This window comes from Schistocerca serialis, chromosome 2 (assembly GCF_023864345.2).
Source record: "Schistocerca serialis cubense isolate TAMUIC-IGC-003099 chromosome 2, iqSchSeri2.2, whole genome shotgun sequence".
In the NCBI taxonomy this organism is placed as follows: Eukaryota; Metazoa; Arthropoda; class Insecta; order Orthoptera; family Acrididae; genus Schistocerca; species Schistocerca serialis.
Window position 1 is genome coordinate 872,864,731 of NC_064639.1, and position 20,301 is coordinate 872,885,031.

A 20,301-nucleotide genomic window follows, 5' to 3' on the forward strand; every position below is an offset into this window, starting at 1 on the left:
GGAAATGACTAGTTTTGGTACAGGGTACCTTCCGCCTCGCACCATACGGTACCTTGCGGAGTATGTATGCACATGAAAGTGTAGATACCTTCGACACGCTTCACATTTGGAATATGCACCAACAAGGCCGAGGCACATCAACTTTCTTAGCAGCTAACAAAATAACGTCTTTCAAAAGAGTGTGACTCTTTTTAGTTCACAATTACTAAACAATAACTTTTTCGCACTCCCTACGCTTACATCATTTCTGGAAGACAATGAACTAACTCCGGTGGAAGATTTAGTTCGAGACATTATTACACATTTAGAGGTCCTTCAGAAAAGCTGTGAAAAGTACTTTTCCAAAGTACTTTGCCTTAAGAAATTTAGGAAAACCACGGAAAACCTAAATCTTAGTCATTAACTTCAGTTGCATAGCCTTTACAGTTACCATGTGTTAGAAACTTTGCATTTAGAGTCTTTGGTTGCAGATATAAATCTTCTCCTGCATCCCTCGTAACTGCTGTAGTTTGAAATTGATTGCTGTAACACTCAGGTTTGGTATTACATTTGGTTTTACTCTTCGCATTTTCAACACCGCAAGACGAGAAATAAAACCTCAAAAGCAGAGCACACTTGGCCGACGTACACCGCCTAATCTTAATAGATGACAACAGAATGAAATGGCGCGTTTGTAAAGTGTGTTACTATTCAACAGTTCCTTGAACACTTCTGTGGAAACATTCTGTCAATTCGTCTGATAGAACCCGCAAAAAACAATTTATTTTCATTTGCCATACATCGTAATTCAATTGAAAGAGCGCACGAGCCATGCACAATTTTTTATTCAAAACCGAGTCAACATGAAACAAATAATGTAAATGTTAATAAGCCATACATTTTTGAAACCAGAAGAAATTGCTTGTTCTCATTTTACTTCACTCTCTGTCAGACACTTTATATATCGGAGGATAAATTATAAAACCTATTAGTTCCAGCTTTGTGCACTCATTTTTAAGCTAAATACATTCATAAGGTGAAGAAATGAACATCAGTTTTCCTTCTGGCATTGTAAATACGTACATTATTGTTCGTTTTGAACGGAAGTGGATCGTTTACAACAAAACTGATGAGGAAATAAATATATCGAGAAACAGCAGTCACAGTGCCCAACTCCTTAAACAGATGTCTACAAGATGATCATGGGTGAGCGCAACATTATTATTCTTACAACATGTTTTTGAGTAATAAAGACGTTCTTTCTTAAAGATGAGTTACCCTGGAACATTATTCCATGACATTATTGAATGAAAATATGCAAAATATATCAACTTACTGATCAGTCTTTCTCCAAGATTTAAATGACTCTAAGTGAAAATGTGGCTGAAACAAGTTGTTTTACGTATCTCAAAATGGGCCTTTCCCAGTTTAAATTCTCACCAGTATGGTCTCTTAAGAATTTTGAAGTTTCCATCCTGTTTGTTATTTCCTATCCATGTGTTACACTTATGATTGGCGTAGTAGTACTAGATGTACACAAATGAATATGTCACGTCTTTTTAAAACTGAGAGTGAGACCATTTGTAGGAAACCAATAAATGATACTGTTAAGAACTCTGTTTACCTTTTCTTCTGTTACTGCACGTATCCTTGGATTGCTAGCACTGCTAGTAACATCTAAAAAAAAACTGGAAATCGTGTAAGTATATAATTATCAGTAGTGGATCTAAGATTGACCCCTGGGGAACTCCATACGTCATTTATCCCCAGTCAGAACAATGTTGGATGAGTTACTAAGTACAATTTCTACATTCTTTTGGTTAGATATGACATTATTCATTGACTGGCTATACCATTAATTCCACGGAACTTCAATTTATCTAGGACAATACTGTGATTGATATTCACATACATTATTCAGGCACCGAGACTACGCCGTGGAAGCGGCCATATTGCTGAGCTGTAACGGGTAGCGACTGGAACACCCACCCTTTGGGTTGACTTTCCTGCTGACTGACGAAAAGAGTCGTGCGGACCACCTGTGGCGGGTCTCACACGGCACAACCCCCCCCTCCCCCCCACCCCCACCGAGTGAATTACGGCTGGGCTAGCTGGCCTAGCGGCGGCCTATCTTATCGGGCCTTTGTGTCGCGCTGGCCGCGGCTTAATAAAAGCTCCGGCCGGGATAACAATCGCAATCCGTGCTCGATTAGGGCGCGAAAACAAGACGCTATTACCGCCGCCCTAGGTCCCGGCTCACACTGTCGTAAAGTCGCGGGATGGGCCAAGCTGTAAGTTACGAGCAGGTGGCCCAGAACCTCGTGCAAAAAGTTCAGACGAACTATGTCTCATAGCTGATTTAAGTAAAGCCGTTATAAGACATTTAACGTTACATCTCTGTTTCTAGAGTAGGATATGTGTAAACGCTTCAACAGAAAACGGCAGCCCAACGAATTCACAAATTCAGAAATGTTCTCACTGTGTAATTTTTGGGCTAACCTGCGGGGAAAAAATGGCACACCTTTTCCCTTAGCAGGGATACTGTTTGTTCGTGCGTCAGTTGTGAGTAGTCATACTGTTGTTACAGAAATGGGGCAGTTTGCATTAGAATTGCGAATTGATATTGTGGAGTTTATGTAAACATTGGCTCCATAAAGGAATTTAAAGAAATGTTTCAAGCGAAGTATCCCGGTAGGAAACTTCCCACGACCAGTGCCATTCTAGATCTGTACAAGAAATGGAGGGCTGTAGGATCTATTCAGAAAGTCCCGGAAACTACAGACAGAACTCACATGGACATTACGAGTCGGTAAGAATGTTATCGCAGCAGATTGGTGCAGCTCGTACATCGTGTCATTGTGCACTAAAATATGTGAAATTAAAAACCTGTCTTTGAGAGTGGTGCAAGAGCTGGAATTTGAGTTCGTTGTTGTAACTGGCTGCTAACATAAATTGCTAACGGTTTCTTGGACTGTTTTCTTTGCTTCACGCCAGATGAGGCCTGGTTTCATTTGTCAGGTTATGTAAACTCCCAGAATTGCAGATACTGGTCACAGGACAACCCACAAATTCTACACCAAGAACCTCTCCAATCAGAGAAGATATGTGTTTGGTGTTCGTTGTCCGTCATGCGCATAATTGGCCTCATATTTTTCATCTACACCTTAAAACGGCGCCAGATATCTAGAGATCTTTGGATCTTCCTATGCACTATTAACAGATGCGGAGTAGCTATATGCAGTATTCCAACAAGACGTAGCAACCGCTCACACATCCAACCAAATATGGCTTATATAATCAACTTATTCTCTAAAGACGGAATTGTCAGTAGAGGCCTCTGTCCTCCAACATCCCCAGGCTGAGACATGGTGCGATTTTATGTTCAGTGCACACTAAAGAGCATGACGTATGCTGACAGTACCCGCACAATAGACGATCTAAAACGGAACATTGCTAGAGAAATTAGCAACATCAAGCCTGCAGAATTACAGCGTGTTGCTGGTAACGTCATCACACGAAGTCAGCGATGTCTTGATCTTCCAGCATCTATATAAATAGGTAACTACACGTTTTTTAACCTAGCTATTCTTTTTTACTTAATTCATTGTTATTTGAATCTCAGGTGTAAGGAGTACCGGTTTTATGTGGGACACCCTGTACAAATCTGAATTAAAATTCAGAACTGCGAACCTAACAAAGTAATAATGGTTATACACCAAATTTAAAAATCTCACAACATTATCTCCTAACTTCTCACATTTAAAATTTCACGATTGCTCAAGTCATGGATAGTATTTTCCATTCAGATAATGGGACAATGAGTATCTTAACGACACAACACAATTTTTTTTATCTGCCTAGAAAGTCCGCTACAATCTGAGTGGTTTAATTTTGCACATATCTTACATTTCAAGCACACGTTCTCTTCTTTTCATCGGTTGAATGAATCGCAGGAATAAAAATTAGGTGCAACCCTATCGTCAATGGAAATATTTGTAATTGCTTCCTCATCTTCGTTGTGTGGGGTCGCCCTTGTAAGCCATCTGTCTCAGCCACCTTTCGTGATAGCATTATCTGGAATGATTAACTTGGCTTCACCCTGTGAGAGCTACTACGGACGAGAAATACCCATTTGCGAGCTTCGCTGAGCCGAGAAAACCATTTGCGACGTGCGACGGTTTCTCTCTATGTGCGAGATCAGGAGAAAAACACTGGTTACACTGGGTGATCACAATAATTTTAGTTCAAAGTCAGTTACCTAGTAAAACTAGATGGCTCGAGCACCCATGTGCTTCTGCACAAAAAAAAAAAAAAAAAAAAAAAAAAAAAAAAAAAAAAAAAAAAAAAAAAAAAAAAAAACTATCACCCAAGCACCTACATACCATGCATTCCCTTGGGGTTCCCTAAAATGTGGTTGGACTTATCAACTAAGTTGGCTACGTTCGGTCTGAGGGGTGCCAACCACAACCGCTGCACTATCCCCAGTTATTTTAAATTAATGTCAAGTTTAGAAAAACAAATGTTAGCAGGGAGGAATAATTTTTAGTGAACACAACACAGTTTAAACTAATTGGAGTTTATTTTAACTTGTTCAGGACAGATTTGACTGAAATACTGTCAAGTGTTCTTGATTTGACCTCAGATATTTACCGAGTTAGTTCAACAGCGCCACTCAAATAATAATCACAATCATTCAGCAATTATTCACTTAATGTTTTTTTTTAAAATAGCTGAAACCCCAAGATGAACAAAGTTCCGAGCGGAGAATACTTCTCGAAAAATAATAATAAACCAAACACAGTCCGAAGTCCAGCCGCAAGCTGAAATCACTATGTCCCACAGCAGTTGTTCAGAGTTAAAGTTCGACACGATTTCGTGGCACGAAAATATTCCAAGTTCAGCTCGTGCACGAAATTTTCACAAGTCTCTCAAACGCACCACAGAGAATTCTTCAAAGTCCAGCAGCACCCTACTGCTGAAAATCACAAGTTCCACACGACTTCGCGGTCCGAAAATATTCCAAGTCCAATTCGTGCACGGACTTTTGCCAGTCACACGCACTACCCCTTTCAACTCAACTGAAATACTGCTCCCTACCACAGAAAATGGGCGCCCTTAAAAGACCTCGGTTTGAACACTATGAAGTCGAATCAAGTTTGTTTGCGCATAAAATTTACTTTTACATTTAATATAGATACAATAAAATGCATGTAAAACTTCTATTCAGAAGGAAATTTTCCGCTGAATTCAGATTCATCATCAGAATTTCTGTACGGGATCTTATTCTCGTATTATTAAAATTTATTTGTTCTTCATATAGAACTTTTCAATATTTAAAATACCTTCAATGCATAAATAACTGATATTATTATTGTATTACCTATTTCCTTATGTCTACTTTTCCGTATTGCCGCTATCTTTATAGTTCCTATTTTTTATTTATCAAAATTCTGCATTTTTAATCACGAAAACAGCATTCCGGCTCCTCATTTGAATTTTTAAAACATGTAAAAAAACGTTACATAGATATCTTGATACTGCTCATTCAGACCTTTAATTTGACACATAGTTTGTAAAATTTTGTCAAAGCGTCTCCAAGACGTCCAATTTACAGTCTTACTTAGTTATTAAAATATTCAATTTATTACCATTCAAAAACTACCAGGGCGACTGGAGGCGCGTTTATAAGAGCACCACCGGCTAATTTTCTTCTTTAAAATGAGCCTACAAGCTCCGTTGTGCCACATTGGGATCAGTTTTTTATTTATTTGTACATCATACATTCACTTTACCTCTAAGCTAAATGCGGCCCTGAGAAAGTCCGCCATGAGCCAGCATGGCGGCCGTTGAGTTTCCCCATCACGTGGTTGGATGCCAAACTGACCGTACTCATTTTAAATTACCGCCATCTGTAGGTCAGTGCCGAAACTAGGACGATTCTGCTGCTGTCAAGACGGTTGACACACAATCTGAGATGTAAACATGACAGATCCTCGACTGCCATTTACTACAGAAAATTTCGGTCTTCACATCCGCCCCCCAAAGTCAGTCACATCACACCTGTCTACCAGATGTCTTTTCTCCCATAACCATGCCTGGAATAAGCACTGTTTTGGGAACCAAAGTTATTGATTTTATTTCCTTTTAGCTCGTATCAGCACTCTATGTCACCAATTATCCATAACCTAATCACGGTTAGCTTTGTGACGTATTAATCCGTGGTTAACTGGGAGTGCAAGTGGGATCATAGAATCATTACCAATTTCTTGCATCTTGTTGTAGAAGTGTGCGAACGTCCGTTGAATTTTAAATTTCAAAGCTGGCTCATGACTTGACTGGACTCCAGACAGTTTGTCCCTCTCTTTTTAAAAGTACTGGTCAGTCAGGCCAAGGCGCGGATTGTGAGATTTTCCACCGGACTCATGTTCGAAATTTTGTTCGGTAAGGTGGTGGGATGCTGGTTAACAGACACAGGCATTTTTAGCTTCCATCAGACTTGGTAAAGCAGTTGGCGTGGCAGAGTCGTCCCGTGTCACGATAGGGCGGTATCCACCCCAACACTGGATGGGTGCACCAGAGTAGTTGGTAACAGCAGGTCAGAGTCTCACTCTGAGCGCACTTACGATAAAACATTTTGGTTGGGAACCCCGTTAGTTGTTTTCGTTTCGTAATGTAAGCAATCCTTGCAGTAATTCAATTAAAGTTATCTATATTAAATACCGTCTTTTCGAGCTGTAATGTAAATCTGCAACTGTGTAGAAAAGGGACCGGAAAAAAAGGAACACAGTTCAATTATCAAGAGGGTTATAAAGCTTAATTTCGCATTTTTGGAAGGGCGATTTGGTTTTTCTTTAGTTACCACCGTTGGGATTCATCATGGTGCTCTAGGGATTTCCTTGAGTATCATGAATGGTCACAAGCCAGGTTTGACGACAACCAAACACAATTCGTACGAATTATTGCTGAACTTATCTCTCTTGCTGTAGCTACAGCTTGAATTTTTAATGTGTCCGCAAGAGCAACCATGTACGATCTCTCCGATGGTAGGTCTTATTCTGACAGAATAATGTCTTTAAAATTCATTAAAATTCAAACCCCACAAGGAACCATAATTTTTAGGTGAATATTGATCGTTAAATGATTACTAAACTTCGAAGAGAGAGTACCTAGATGTAATAAATATCCTTTTCATGGAGAATAATTAACTAGTATTTTCGCCTACAGGCATTCCACCCCTACTTTCCTACTCCTATGATTAATGAAAATTGCTGTTCTTGCTTCATAAATGGTGTTCTAAATCATCAATGAGATTCATTCCCTGATTAGTCATACTGAATTCATGTAGCCAGATTACGCTGAGAACTTTCAGATAAATCGTAGGGTCAGATATTATAATGGCTTACCGCTGACTTCAGACGGCGTTGTACTCAGTGGTATTTAGCAATAAGAAGTACCACCCGCTCTTGATGGGAAGCTCAATAGCTTCACCAAGGCCATTTGATATGGCGAAGGGTGTATCCCACATTATAACACTGCACAAGTTTAGGATTATTGTTATATTCACTCAATCAGTTATCGAAAACACGACAGAGCATATTTTACCGTGACCAAACATCGTTTCGCAATAGCTCAACTGGGTTTTGCCAATTTCACTGAAGCTGTTTTTTACGAGTTTTGCAGATTTGGTACTGATGCGAGCTACAGGCTCAGGGGCTTTAGCACAGTAGTGGGGACGCCGTGGCAACTACATAAAGCGAGTGGGACCCCTCCCCATACATGTATATCCCCAGATAACTACATTCCTTACTCACCAAAAGATCACCCACACATCATTTTCCCAATTAACCACCCATTCCCCCCCCCCCCTCTCCCTAACACACAACACACGCACACACACTCGTTACATTACACCATTCCCCGGCCGCTCCACATCTACATCTATACTATGCAAAACACAATGAAATGCATGGCAGAGGGCAGATACCATTGTACCAATTATTTTTTTTCTTTCTCCTGTTTCATTCACTTAAGGATCTCTGGAAGGTTGACTGTTTAAATGCCTCTGTGCTTTCTGCATTTATGCTTATATTTGATGACAAACTACAATTTCAAATATTGAAATTTATTCCGGAATTTCAACTTAACTGTGATGTGTATAGATGTACTTCCTAAAGCGACGTGTTGTGGACCAGGATTCGAACCCAGATTTCCCTCTTATCTCAAGCTACCACCTTGCCTCTTAGGTTATCGGACAAATATATACGTACCTATCGCGCATCTCGTGATTCCCGTGCAGGTTGTAGAACCAAGACAACGGGAAGTCATAGTCTACCATTCTCATTTTCGTCACAGGCCCGTCCTCACCTTATATATCTTTATATGGCGAACTAGAGTTTCAAGTATTGAAGTTTTTTCCTGAAATTGACCTAACAGTAATAAATGTACTACCTAAGAATTAATAATATGTGAAAAGAAATAGATGAGTATGTATATATTGAAGTTGGACCGGTCTCGGGAGAGTGCTCGGATAGCCTGAGCAGTAGGCCGACTGCTCGCAATAAATGGGAAATCCGGGTGAGAGTCCCAGTGTGGCACAACTTTTCATATGTTGGTTTAGATAGTACATCTATACCTATAATAGTTAAGTTGAGTTTCAGGAATAAATATCCATAATTAATCTTCTCTTCGTGAGCCCTATATGGGAGCGATACCTATAAGCTTGTATTATATTACAAGTTAAAGATGGTTCTAGAAGCTTTCTAACTGGGTTTGCAAGCGACGGTTTCCGTCTATCTTCAAGCGTTTGCGAGATCCGTTCTTCCAGCATCTCTGTGATACTCTCCCACAGATCAAACAGACCTGTGAACATTCGTGTTGCCCTTCTCTGTATATGTCCTATTTAGTACAGGTCCCACACACCCCACACACTTGAGCAGCATTCAAGGATAGGTCACTCGAGTGGTTTATTATCCAGTCTCCATTGTAGACTGATTGTATTTCTCTACTATTCTACCTATGAACCGCTGTCTGCCATGTGATTTACCCACGAGTGAGTCTGTGTGATCATTCCGTTCCATATCCCTGTAAAATGTTATAGCCAGGTATTTGTATAAGTTGGTTGATTCCAAGTGTGCCTCATTGATATAACATTCATAGGATACTGCATTTTTTAGTTTTGTGAAGTGTGCAGTTTTACATTTCTGTATATTTAAAGCAAGTTGCTAATCTTTGCATCATTTAGAAATTTTATCAAGATCTGAGTAAATATTTGCACAGCTTCTTTCAGACAGTACTTCATTATAGATCACTGCACCAACTGCGGTAGGTCTGAGGTTGCTATTAATTTTGTATGCCATGTCATTAACATACAACATGAACAGCAAAGGCCCAACACACATCCCTGGGGCACACCCAAAGTTGCTTCCACACCTCTCGATGAATTTCCATCCAAGTAACAATCTATATCCTACGTATCAAGAAATCCTCAATCCAGTGACAAATTTCGCTTGACACTCATACGATCGTACTTTAAATAACAAACAAAGATATGGTAAAGAGTTAAATGCTTGTAGGATATCAAGAAATACTACGTCTACCAGACTGCCTTGATCCACATCTCTCAGGTTGTCTTGTGATAAAAGTGCGAGTAGGGTTTTATATGTTCTATGTTTTCGAAATTCATGCTGGTTGGAATAGAGGAGGTCGTTCTGTTCGAGATACCTCATTTGTTTGAGCTCAGAATGCTTTCTAAGATTTTTCAAAAAACGGGTGTCAAGGATAATGGACGATAGTTTTATGGATCAATTCTGAGACCCGTCTTATAGACATGTAACAAAACGGAATACCTGCATCTGTCCTTCCGATGTTTCTTATTATATAGCTAACAGTTCAGTGATTCAGTACACCATCATCAGCCCTGTATGAATAAATAGTAATAATAGCATCATCGGTCTACCAACCATGCAAATACAAAGGCACATTAAAAACAGAATAAGAATTAACAACAATACTATATCAGTGAATTTACAATAATCATTTGATAAAAATAAAAGATACATCCATTGTTACATACCCAAAAGAGATTTATATATTGCATACCACATCGAATTTCCACTCTATCGTTGTACAAATGTACTATTTTTAATAATATCATTAATTAAATATTCCATGTTTAAAATTACTCACTTAGATGATACATTAAGTAACCTACTAATCCACAAAAATAACTGCATAAAGTGACAGATGCATGAGAGAAACTGCAATATGAGAAATATGTAAACCAAAGAAATAAGCATATATGTGCAAGCAGCCTTTGTACAAAGACAGTATCAACGATATTTTAGAATTAGTATAACTAAAGCTACTAAATTACAGATAAATACATCTGTAGGTCACATCAAAGTTATAAAATACATATAAGTAACTTTTTGAGTGGTTTGCTAGTCAAAAAGCTTTTCTGATACTTCATGATTGATACTGTCGAGTTATTCTTTGTGATGTACTACATCCTCACAGACTAGTACCACTCATTCTGGTAGGCTATAACTTAGTTGCTCAGGCTGTGCCTTCAAGAGGGTATAATTATTACAGAGTATCTGCCTCAGTAGTCTTCTAGATATCCCCTAATTTGACTTGTCTAATGACATATAACTTAGATACCTGGGACATCTGCTGATTTTACTGTCTATATCTTTAGCTGGTTACACAGGTTGTACTGAGGTTTGTATAAATGGTTGTCTTATACTGTTACACCATTGCAAAATTGCTTAGTCATGTATTTGGATTCGATACAGATATTCCATGTTTTTGTTTTTGTTATATGACAAATATTTTCTTTACGTGTGCTGGTCGTATTGGACTCTATTTGGTACAGGATATGTGGATAGATCATATTTATATTTTTTGTTCTGTATTCCATTTTGTCTACATTGAACCTCGTAGAAAGTTACATGTATACTGTTGGGGAGAATTTGGTATTTAATTTGTATCCACTATGTACGATTAACTTTTCATATGGTATACTGTTCAAATATTTTTCTGTTACTTCATGGATTAATATTGTTGAGGTATCCTTTACGCCATACTGCATCCTCACAGACTCATACCACACTGTTAAGCGTGCTTTCTAGTGATTATATTTAGTACAGGGTAGCAACCTTAACATTCGTCCTTGTTGAGGCTTTCCTTCTGCAAGGGCTACTTTAACACAGATGTCTAGATGTTGTTCGTCATGAACATTAACTTGGGTTCTATATATTATGTGTATGGTATGACATGGTGCTTTTCTGTATTTGATCTCTTGACACATTCTTGAACATTCATTTTATACAAATGGCATAAATACGCCTATATTCGGTTTTCAGCTTAGTATTTCATAACTTTGATCTGACATATAGATATATTTATACTGTAGTTTGGTAGCTTTAGTTAATTGACCCTAAGATATCGTTGATGCTGTCCTTGTGCGAGGGCTGCTTGCACATAGATACTTATTTATTTGGTTTACTTATTTCTCATTTTGTGGTCTCTCTCATACATCTGTCACTTTATGCAGTTATTTTTGTAGATTAATAGGTTACTTCAGGACTAATTTTAAACTGATTATTTAATTAATGATCTTTTTAAAAATAGTACTATTGTACAACGATAGAGTGGAAATTCGTTACAGTATACAGTATATAATTATGTTTTAAATATGTGACAATGGATATATCTGCTTTTCATGTATTTTTGTATTTGCATGATTGGTAGGCCGATGATGCTGTCATTACTGTGTATACATATAGGCCTGAAGATGGTGTATTGAATCACCGAAACTGGTAATTACACAATAAATAACGTCGAAAGGACAGCTGCTGGTGTTCCATTTCATTACATAAGTGAAATGTAATTTCATTACATAAGTGTTTTTCAAACACCCTGTATTTTGGGTGGTTTCAAAGTGAAACCACTGTGTCGCTATGACGATTATCACGGCTACATTTTTTGTGAATTTCAAGGAAACAGTTCTTTGCTTTCGTTATACACGTAGAAACCCAAGAGTCCGAATGGATGTTGGAACAGGGAAAGATGCTGGGTGCGAAAACGGGGAAACATTATGTCATCCACGACCGCGCTGAGTAAGCTGTCACATCACACCGCGCTCCTGGACGGGCTAGAGGGGTTACTGAAGTGACGTCCTGGCAGGTACAACACTCGTCCACCTTCGGGAAAACGCCATTGTCTTTCCTAATATGGTGACGACGAGAGGCTGCGGCGTGACTCACTAATGACGCCTCCATCGCACAGTCAGCAGGTGGAATTGAGGGCGATCCCGCCGTCATTCGTCAGGCGTCGTGGACCATGGTGGACGGTTGGTCCATGAGGGTCCATCCTATGCAGACGACACAGCTGCCGTCCCGCCACCAGCCTAGGGGACAAGACGAGGAATGGTACAACATGGGTCTCCTATGCTCTGGGGCTCAGAGTGTGACCGAGTCAAGAGTCTTCCTTACCAGCACCTTTCGCTACGGGCCTTTCCGTGATGCACCAGTAACAGCCGCCACGAACGCCTGGTCAGCAGGCAAAGGAAGCCGCATCCAGCCCAGTGGAATCAACAGCTGTCCATTCCAAGTATATGTTGTTAAAGAAGTAGTGGCGCAGTTCATCGCGGACTTTCTCAGTTGCTGGACAACCTGCTTCACTGGCAGGACCTGTTGGGCTCGGAGTTGCTGCTCGCCATCCTATAAGTGCAAGTATTTTATAGATTCTAACAATCCAATCTATCCTATAGTGTGTACAATTTTCTGCATCACAGTTAACTGCTTCCTGTTATTTGCATGTGGTCAAGCCTATAGAATTCACCCAGAGCAGGAGGCCTCCTTAGCCACATCTGAGGATTCAAAATCTCTTGGTCGTAAAGAACACTTCAGACGTTAGTCACATTTTGACGTTAGTGAATACTGTGGTACAGAGGAAAAATCTGCAACAGCTAATGATACACATACACACTTTAAGAAGAATGTAGAGTCTTCACCTACCATCCCCTCCGTTACATGCAAGTGGTGTCGGAAGTGGGTTGACAGGTAGTGCGTGGTAGGTTGCTACTGATGAACCAGGTGTTCCTGTGATTGAGGAAACCACGTTGCATGTTTACACATTGATCCTGTGCGACGAGCTACTTCACCAGTACTAAAGTGTGCACATATTCATGATCCTCTTTCTCGCATTTGGGATGCATTGTTGAAGAGCTTTTCTAGTGCAACGACATGTCTGAATCCGTGCTGCTGGATCTGAGCCTCTTGCGGTTGAGAGATGGTGGAGATGCTCCAACTACACCAACAGTTTCAGAGAGTCTGAATTGATTCAAGGCTTGCGACTGCAGTGTTCGTTACAAATGATTAAGGCATTTACAACAGTAACATCAAGAAAGTGCTAGAAAATTCTGTACTGCAAATTTTTGCTTTTTCTTTCCTCTTGACAGTGGTTTACTACCCATATTGACAGTCTATAGAAAGAACATAGTGTGTATCTAGATTAGCTGTATGAAGGTTGTAACCTCCCCAAAAAATAAACTTCCTTAACCTACTAATAATACAATGTGACTAATCTCTTAATAAAAAATTGTCGCTCACTTATAACCTTTCCATAATGACTGTGAATTTAAACTGGTAAATTTTGGATGTCAGCAGTGCTGCGTCATGGCCCTGAAAGATCATTCTAAAAAAATTGAAAATTCTTACCTCAATAAGGTCGCCAGATAACGCACATATATCTGCTCCTATAAGAAATTATTCTGGCACAGCCGAGTGCAATACTGGCCGATAGATTTGTCATGTATAAAAAGAACAACTGATTTTTCTTTGCAATAATCGGGATGACCATGGATTGGAGAAATTAGTAAATTCTTTAAATTGAGATGATTGATTGTCAAAAATTACTTTTTATAGGAAAGATTATTATTAAGAGATTCTTTAGACACATTTACATGGGACTTGATATAACAATACTACATATGCGTGAGGCAGCTTTTACCTTATACAATAATGCTCAGGCTCTAGCATCGCTGCACCACGACCGGCCCAGCCAACATGATACACCAGACCAGACTGCTCGCTAGCAACAACTTACTGCTACAGCTACACAGTTCCTACTGCAGTCAACACTGCTCTCTGGTCTGAGATTCTCTTATACCTTACATATCGCAGGCAGCGCGTGAGCAATACATCAAAATTACATCTGCTTGGACCTATTACATAACCCTCCACTGGGGGGACAAAAATTTGGCAGCGATGGTGAGTCAATTGGACTTGCCATGACCAACAAATTTTTCTGAAATCTATTTAGTTACTAAGTCTACAGTCACAGAGTATATACATTATTGATAAGTGCAGAACATATTAAGTAATGAAATAGAGTGCACACACACTGAGTACAGAATATATCAAGAAATGACAAAAAGTATATGCAATGATTACAAAAGATATTAACAAATGACAAAGTACACACACACGTATAAGTCTTTAGCATTTTTACATAACATATCATGAAGTGAAATAAAGTGCACATGCACTGAATAAGTGTTTAGTATTTTTAGGACAGTTGATCTTACTAACAAATGAAATAAAGTGCATATGCACTGTAAAAATCTTTAGCATTTTACAAGAACTGATTACCCTAAAAATGAAATAAAGTGCACACACACACTGTATAAGTCTGTAGCATATTTACAACATATGGAGTGAAATAAAGTGCACATGCACTGTAGAAGTCTTTATCATATTTAGGACGACTGATCATATTAACAAATGAAATAAAGTGCACACACACTGTAAAAGTCTTTATCATTTTACAAGAATTTAAAAGCACTGTATAAGTCTTTACCATTTTACAAGAACTAGGAAAGGAATGGGAAGGATTGGATCATGGTTGTAGCACAGTAGGTTGCACGTAGCTGCACTGAAAGTCCATATCTTTCTATAGAAGCACAACACCAAGTGAGACAATCCGAAGTTCTCTTCCCTGAAGTATTTATCAATGTAGCCAAGACACTGAAATGTTGCATTAATATTCAATGGTATCATTTTGGTAGTACATTAGGTACACCAAACAGTAGGACCATAATGACATCTCCATTGTTCAAGGTGGTGGATCGCTTGATATGTCAACATCACATTCTTGTAGAATCCATACTCTCACATCAACGGAGAATTAGTGCAAAAACCAAATATAGTGTTCCATGGTTATGAGGATGGACAGGACAAACGGATATTGCAGTAATTTCTGGTAATTAGATCAGAAGGTGAAGGACATTAAGTCTTATGCTACTCATCATTGAGAATTACACTAGTCTATCAACCGATTTGAGTAATTATTGGCATTCATTGGCTATTTACACAGCATTTAAGTATTATATATGGAGTATTACAGAACATTATTCATACGTCATCTCAATATAGTAATTATTGGCACTCAATGGCCAATTACAAAGCATTGTTTTATGCATTATTCAGAAGTCATAATTCAAAATGAGTTAATTATTGGCATAGCATTTATACATAATTCATCTAAATATAGTAATCATTGGCATTTATTGGCCAGTTACTAAACAAGTAGCAAGAATTGAAGATTACAAAACACTATTCATAACTCATCTGATTGCGGTAATTATTGGCACTCATTGGCCAGTTACAAAGTATTCATCTAGTTTCACAAAACATTATTCAGTATTATTCAGAAGACATCATTCAAAACAAGAGTTAATTATTGGCATAGCATTTATAGAGTATAACAAAAATATTATTTAAAGAAATTATTGGAATAACATTTATGCATTATTACAAAACATCATTCAATATTACTCAGAACTCATCATTCAAGTGACATAGGACATATTTAAAATGTAACACTCTGTAGCTATTACTCAAGGTCTGTGGTTCAATAATACATAGATATAATGGATTCAATACATCTGAGCAATTTGCATTGCATTTAGAACTAGAAATATTTCTTAAACTGGTAGCATTATTTGGTTGTATACTGGTGATAGTTGGAACTGATAATAAATTTTTTTTCTAACAATGCATTGCGTTGGGATCGATAATTAATTGCTGGGGCATGAAAATATTTGCTTTTGACTTATTGCTGGAAATAAGGATTAATAACGTCATTTGTCATGAGTCAGCTGTAGCAAGGTTATGAAACAAGTAGAGTATATGTGATCACATTCATGAATGATACACACAAATGGGTACAAAAAAATGCAAGTACTAGAACAGGTTTAATGACTAACTGGTTATAGCACATTAATTTCATGAATAGCTTCTCCTGGAAAAAATACAAAATCGATTATTGAGCTGAAAGAAGAAACGCATATTGTGCTGAAAAATAGTGAACTTCGAATTAACAGGTAATGAAATGTGTACTCAATATGTATGTACTCTAGCTGTCCTTTCCAAAACATTCAGTCATTATACCATGCGACATAAGACATACTGTCAAAATGAACTGCAACAAATACTTAAGTAACTACATAGCATCTCTTAACTAATAGTAAATATATAAATGTCATCATTATCAACATCTGCAAAGAAAAACTTCATTATTCATATTACCATAACTTCATTGCTATCATCACCTGCAAAGAAAAACTTCATTATTCATATTAGCATATTCTTCATATAATTATTCATCACCATTTATTATCATCTGCAAAAAAGGACACTTCATTATTCATTATTCATATTACCATGCACTTCATACAACTATTCATAGTATAGAGTTTCTTATTTCTAGCATATTTCATTACTAAAACTAAGATGTGTAGTTCTGTCTGACAACCTGCATCAATAGCCTCGTATTCTGAAAGAAAAATAATTAGTCAAGACTGCTATCATACGATGTGTATAGTATATTCTGGTTAATGCTTGTTAATTCTGATCCATTTACTCTTCATGACAAGATATTGCATTTTCTTTCGTTCATTCCGATGGTAAAATTTCCATTTCAGAGTAAACCACTGTGGTTTGTTTAATTTATTTCTTGTACACGTTATTGCTTTCTGAAAATGATGAATAAGGATTAATATCTTGCATTTAAATCATATACCCATTAAACAAAAACTTGTTTCTAGTGACATAACTAAGCATACAGCATAGCATGACAGAAAACGTATTATGTCAAAAACATAGACAGTTTTCAAGTGCAAAAAATGTACACAGAGTGTCATAATGTAGTAGCAAAAAAAATGTAGAATAGTCTAGATATTGAGATATCATAAGAAAAAATGTCAAAGTCAGCTGGTGTTTGTTACATCTTAAACATTTCATAGTCTATACAGACAAAAATTCTACTTTCGATAGGAAAACAATCATTCATACACCAAAAAATGGAAAATGTGCACGGTCTGACGTCTAACAACAAGAAAAGCGACCTGCTAACCTTACCTTGCCGGGCACTTGCCAAGAAAAAAATACGATCATTATCAGTAAGTAGTCACATAGATATAACTGCATAAGTGGCCATATAAATATCAACAAATGGCATTATTGTGTGATAAATCATAAAGTATGTTCATTCAATAAAGGGTTTAATATTGGAGACATGGTGATTGCCCTTGCTTTTTCTGGTTCTCAAAGTTTCGACGTGTACTACATTGGGGTGAGGAATGCTACGAATTCTGTATGGACCTGCATATAGAAGGTCAAATTTACTGCATCTACTCTTTCCTCTGTTGGATAAGTAGTGTGTACGTATTAATATCTTCTGTCCAATGTGAAAGTTACGGCGTGTACAAACCTGTTTTTGCTGTCTTCTCCGGCGCTCTGTGGCACGTTTGATGTTGTTTAGTGCAATGTCAATTATTTCATGGTGGCGCAGTCGACGAGATGTAGGAAAGGATACTAATTCTTTAATTTTGTTAGGTGGTTCAACATTTTTCAATATAACAGTAGGAGATAGCATAGTAGATTCATTTGGTATGGAGTTAATTACATCCTGGAATGAGAGTATGTGTGTATCCCAATCAATATGTCTTTTATGGCAGTATATTCTACATAGTTTACCAATTTCTTTCATTAGTCATTCACAAGGATTCGAAGAGGCGTGGTACCTGGATATATAGGTCGGAGAAATGTTTCTTGCTCGTAACATACGTGTCCATACAGGAGATCGAAACCGTGGTCCATTGTCGGAAATTACTTTCAATACATGCCCTACATGAAATTAAAAATGTTTTAGAAATGAATTCGAAACAAATTTAGCAGTAGCTTTGTGTAACGGAGTGAAGGTAACAAATTTCGAAGAGAGTTCAACAGCGACAAAGATGTAGCAAAAACCTCTATTAGTTCTGGGAATCGGACCAGAAATATCTACAGCGGACATGTGTCTCAATTTAACGGGTACAATGGGATGTAACGGAGGAATATGTGAAGTCGTGTCTGATTTAGCCTTCTGGCAGATTTTACATGACGCTAAAACTCGTCGAATACGTTTCTCCATGTTGGCAAAATAACAGTTCTGTCTCAGTATAAGAAAACATTTTCTGGCTCCGTTATGTGCGTAACTTATATGAGTATACCAAATTAATTTGTTAACAGGCTCGTCAGGAATGCATAGTAACCAATTGTTGCTGTCAGGGTGAGAGCGGCGAAACAGAATGTTATTGCGTATAGTGTAGTGGTTTCTGATAGTAACATTATTCCTATCTTGCCAAAGGTGTTTAATTTCTTTCCATACATTGTCTTTGTTCTGTTCTTGTGCTATGTCTCGTAATGATGACGAAATAAAGTTTTCGAATGCAACTTGTTGAATATACATGACGCTAAAATTTGCTTGGCAGAAGTTGGTTGCGATGTCTTGCTGATTGTTGCTGAGAGGACGGGATAGTGCATCTGCTACAATATTTTGTGTACCGGGAATGTGAACAATTGTAAAATTAAATTCCTGTAAATAAAGTTTCCATCTGCTTAACCTGTCATGTGTAAATTTAGCTGAAAGTAAAAACTGTATAGCTCTATGATCTGTGTAAACGGTAGTATGTCTTCTATAAAGAAAATGCCTAAATCTCGTAAATGCCCATACAACACATAATGTTTCAAGTTCTGTAACAGAATAATTGCGTTCAGCAGGTGACAGAATGCGACTCGCAAAGGCGATGTTTTTAATTACTGTAGTACCGTCTTCTTCAATTTCCTGAAAAATGTGTACGCCTAAAGCGGTGTTAGAACTGTCGGTGGCAGTGGAAAAATTTCTAGTTAGATCTGGGTGTGACAAAAGTGGTGCATTCAACAAAGCATGTTTCAGATTAGCAAATTCAGACTGTGCTTGGCTATCCCATGACCAAATAGTGTTTTTACCCGTCAACTGGCACAATCTAGGGGTGTCTAAAGCAGAGTAATGAATAAATTTACGAAAAAAGTTAATTAAACCCAAAAAGCTGCGTAGTTGTTTCTTCGTCGTAGGAACAGTAATGTCACGTAAAGCTTGAAGTTTTTTTGGGTCAGGCGCAATGCCTTCAGCTGAAATTACATGCCCAAGAAATTTTATGGAAGTTTTACCAAAGTGCGATTTGCTAAGATTAAGTGTGAGTCCCTGTGCACGAAAAGTTTGCAACAGATGTTCAAGAATCAAATTGTGTTCAGACCAGTTAGCTTCTGCAATAAGAATGTCGTCTACATACGTTGTGATTCTGTCTTTCATGCAAAAGTGTGTATCGGATGTCGTGAAAAGTAATAATATTTTCGTGAATAACATTCTGCGTGTCAAAAGTAGTGCTTACGTTGTTGGAAGATGCCACTTGTACTGTATCTAGTCAAATTCTATCTGACGTGCTGTTATTTGCGGGAGGATGCTGTGGCATCTCGACTATTTGTACTGTTCTGTTATTCCTTCCTGACGTATTAGGTTCGGGATGATACCGACTGTCTGGTTCATTCATGATTATCTGTTGATGTGGTTGATTATGCTGGACCGACTGTTATTAAACGTACGCTGAAAATTGTGCTTCTTACTTTTACGTCTGTCATAATAATCGTTGCTATACGGCGCGTTGCGATACGAGTTGAAACGATGTGTCTTCTGTACGTAGTGATTTCCTTACCGCTATGCGTTACTATTTGGTGTGGCCGACGCTATACGTGTAGGCGGCGAAACAGTAAAGTTTGTTTGACCTTGCAGACTACATTGTTGGTTAGGTATGTTAACGGACTGGTTTTGTTGCTGTTGTTGGGAAAAACCTATATTGTTGCCAAAATGCGCCTGCGATAGCTGAAAATTTTGTACATACTGATGATTACACTTCTGTCTTTCATTAAAATTACGCTGGTAGTTCTGGAGTGTCTAATG

At 38.0% G+C, this 20,301-nt stretch overlaps 1 protein-coding gene across 1 annotated transcript in view; it reads left to right on the plus strand.

Moving 5' to 3' along the window:
- The first annotated feature begins 12,321 nt into the window (after positions 1–12,321).
- LOC126456486 (uncharacterized) overlaps positions 12,322–20,301 on the plus strand; it is a 319,255-nt gene continuing 311,275 nt past the window's right edge. Inside the window, exon 1 of the mRNA XM_050092237.1 lies at positions 12,322–12,713. Within this exon, the coding sequence (XP_049948194.1) occupies positions 12,322–12,713 (392 nt within the window). The remainder of the gene's footprint in view (positions 12,714–20,301) is intronic.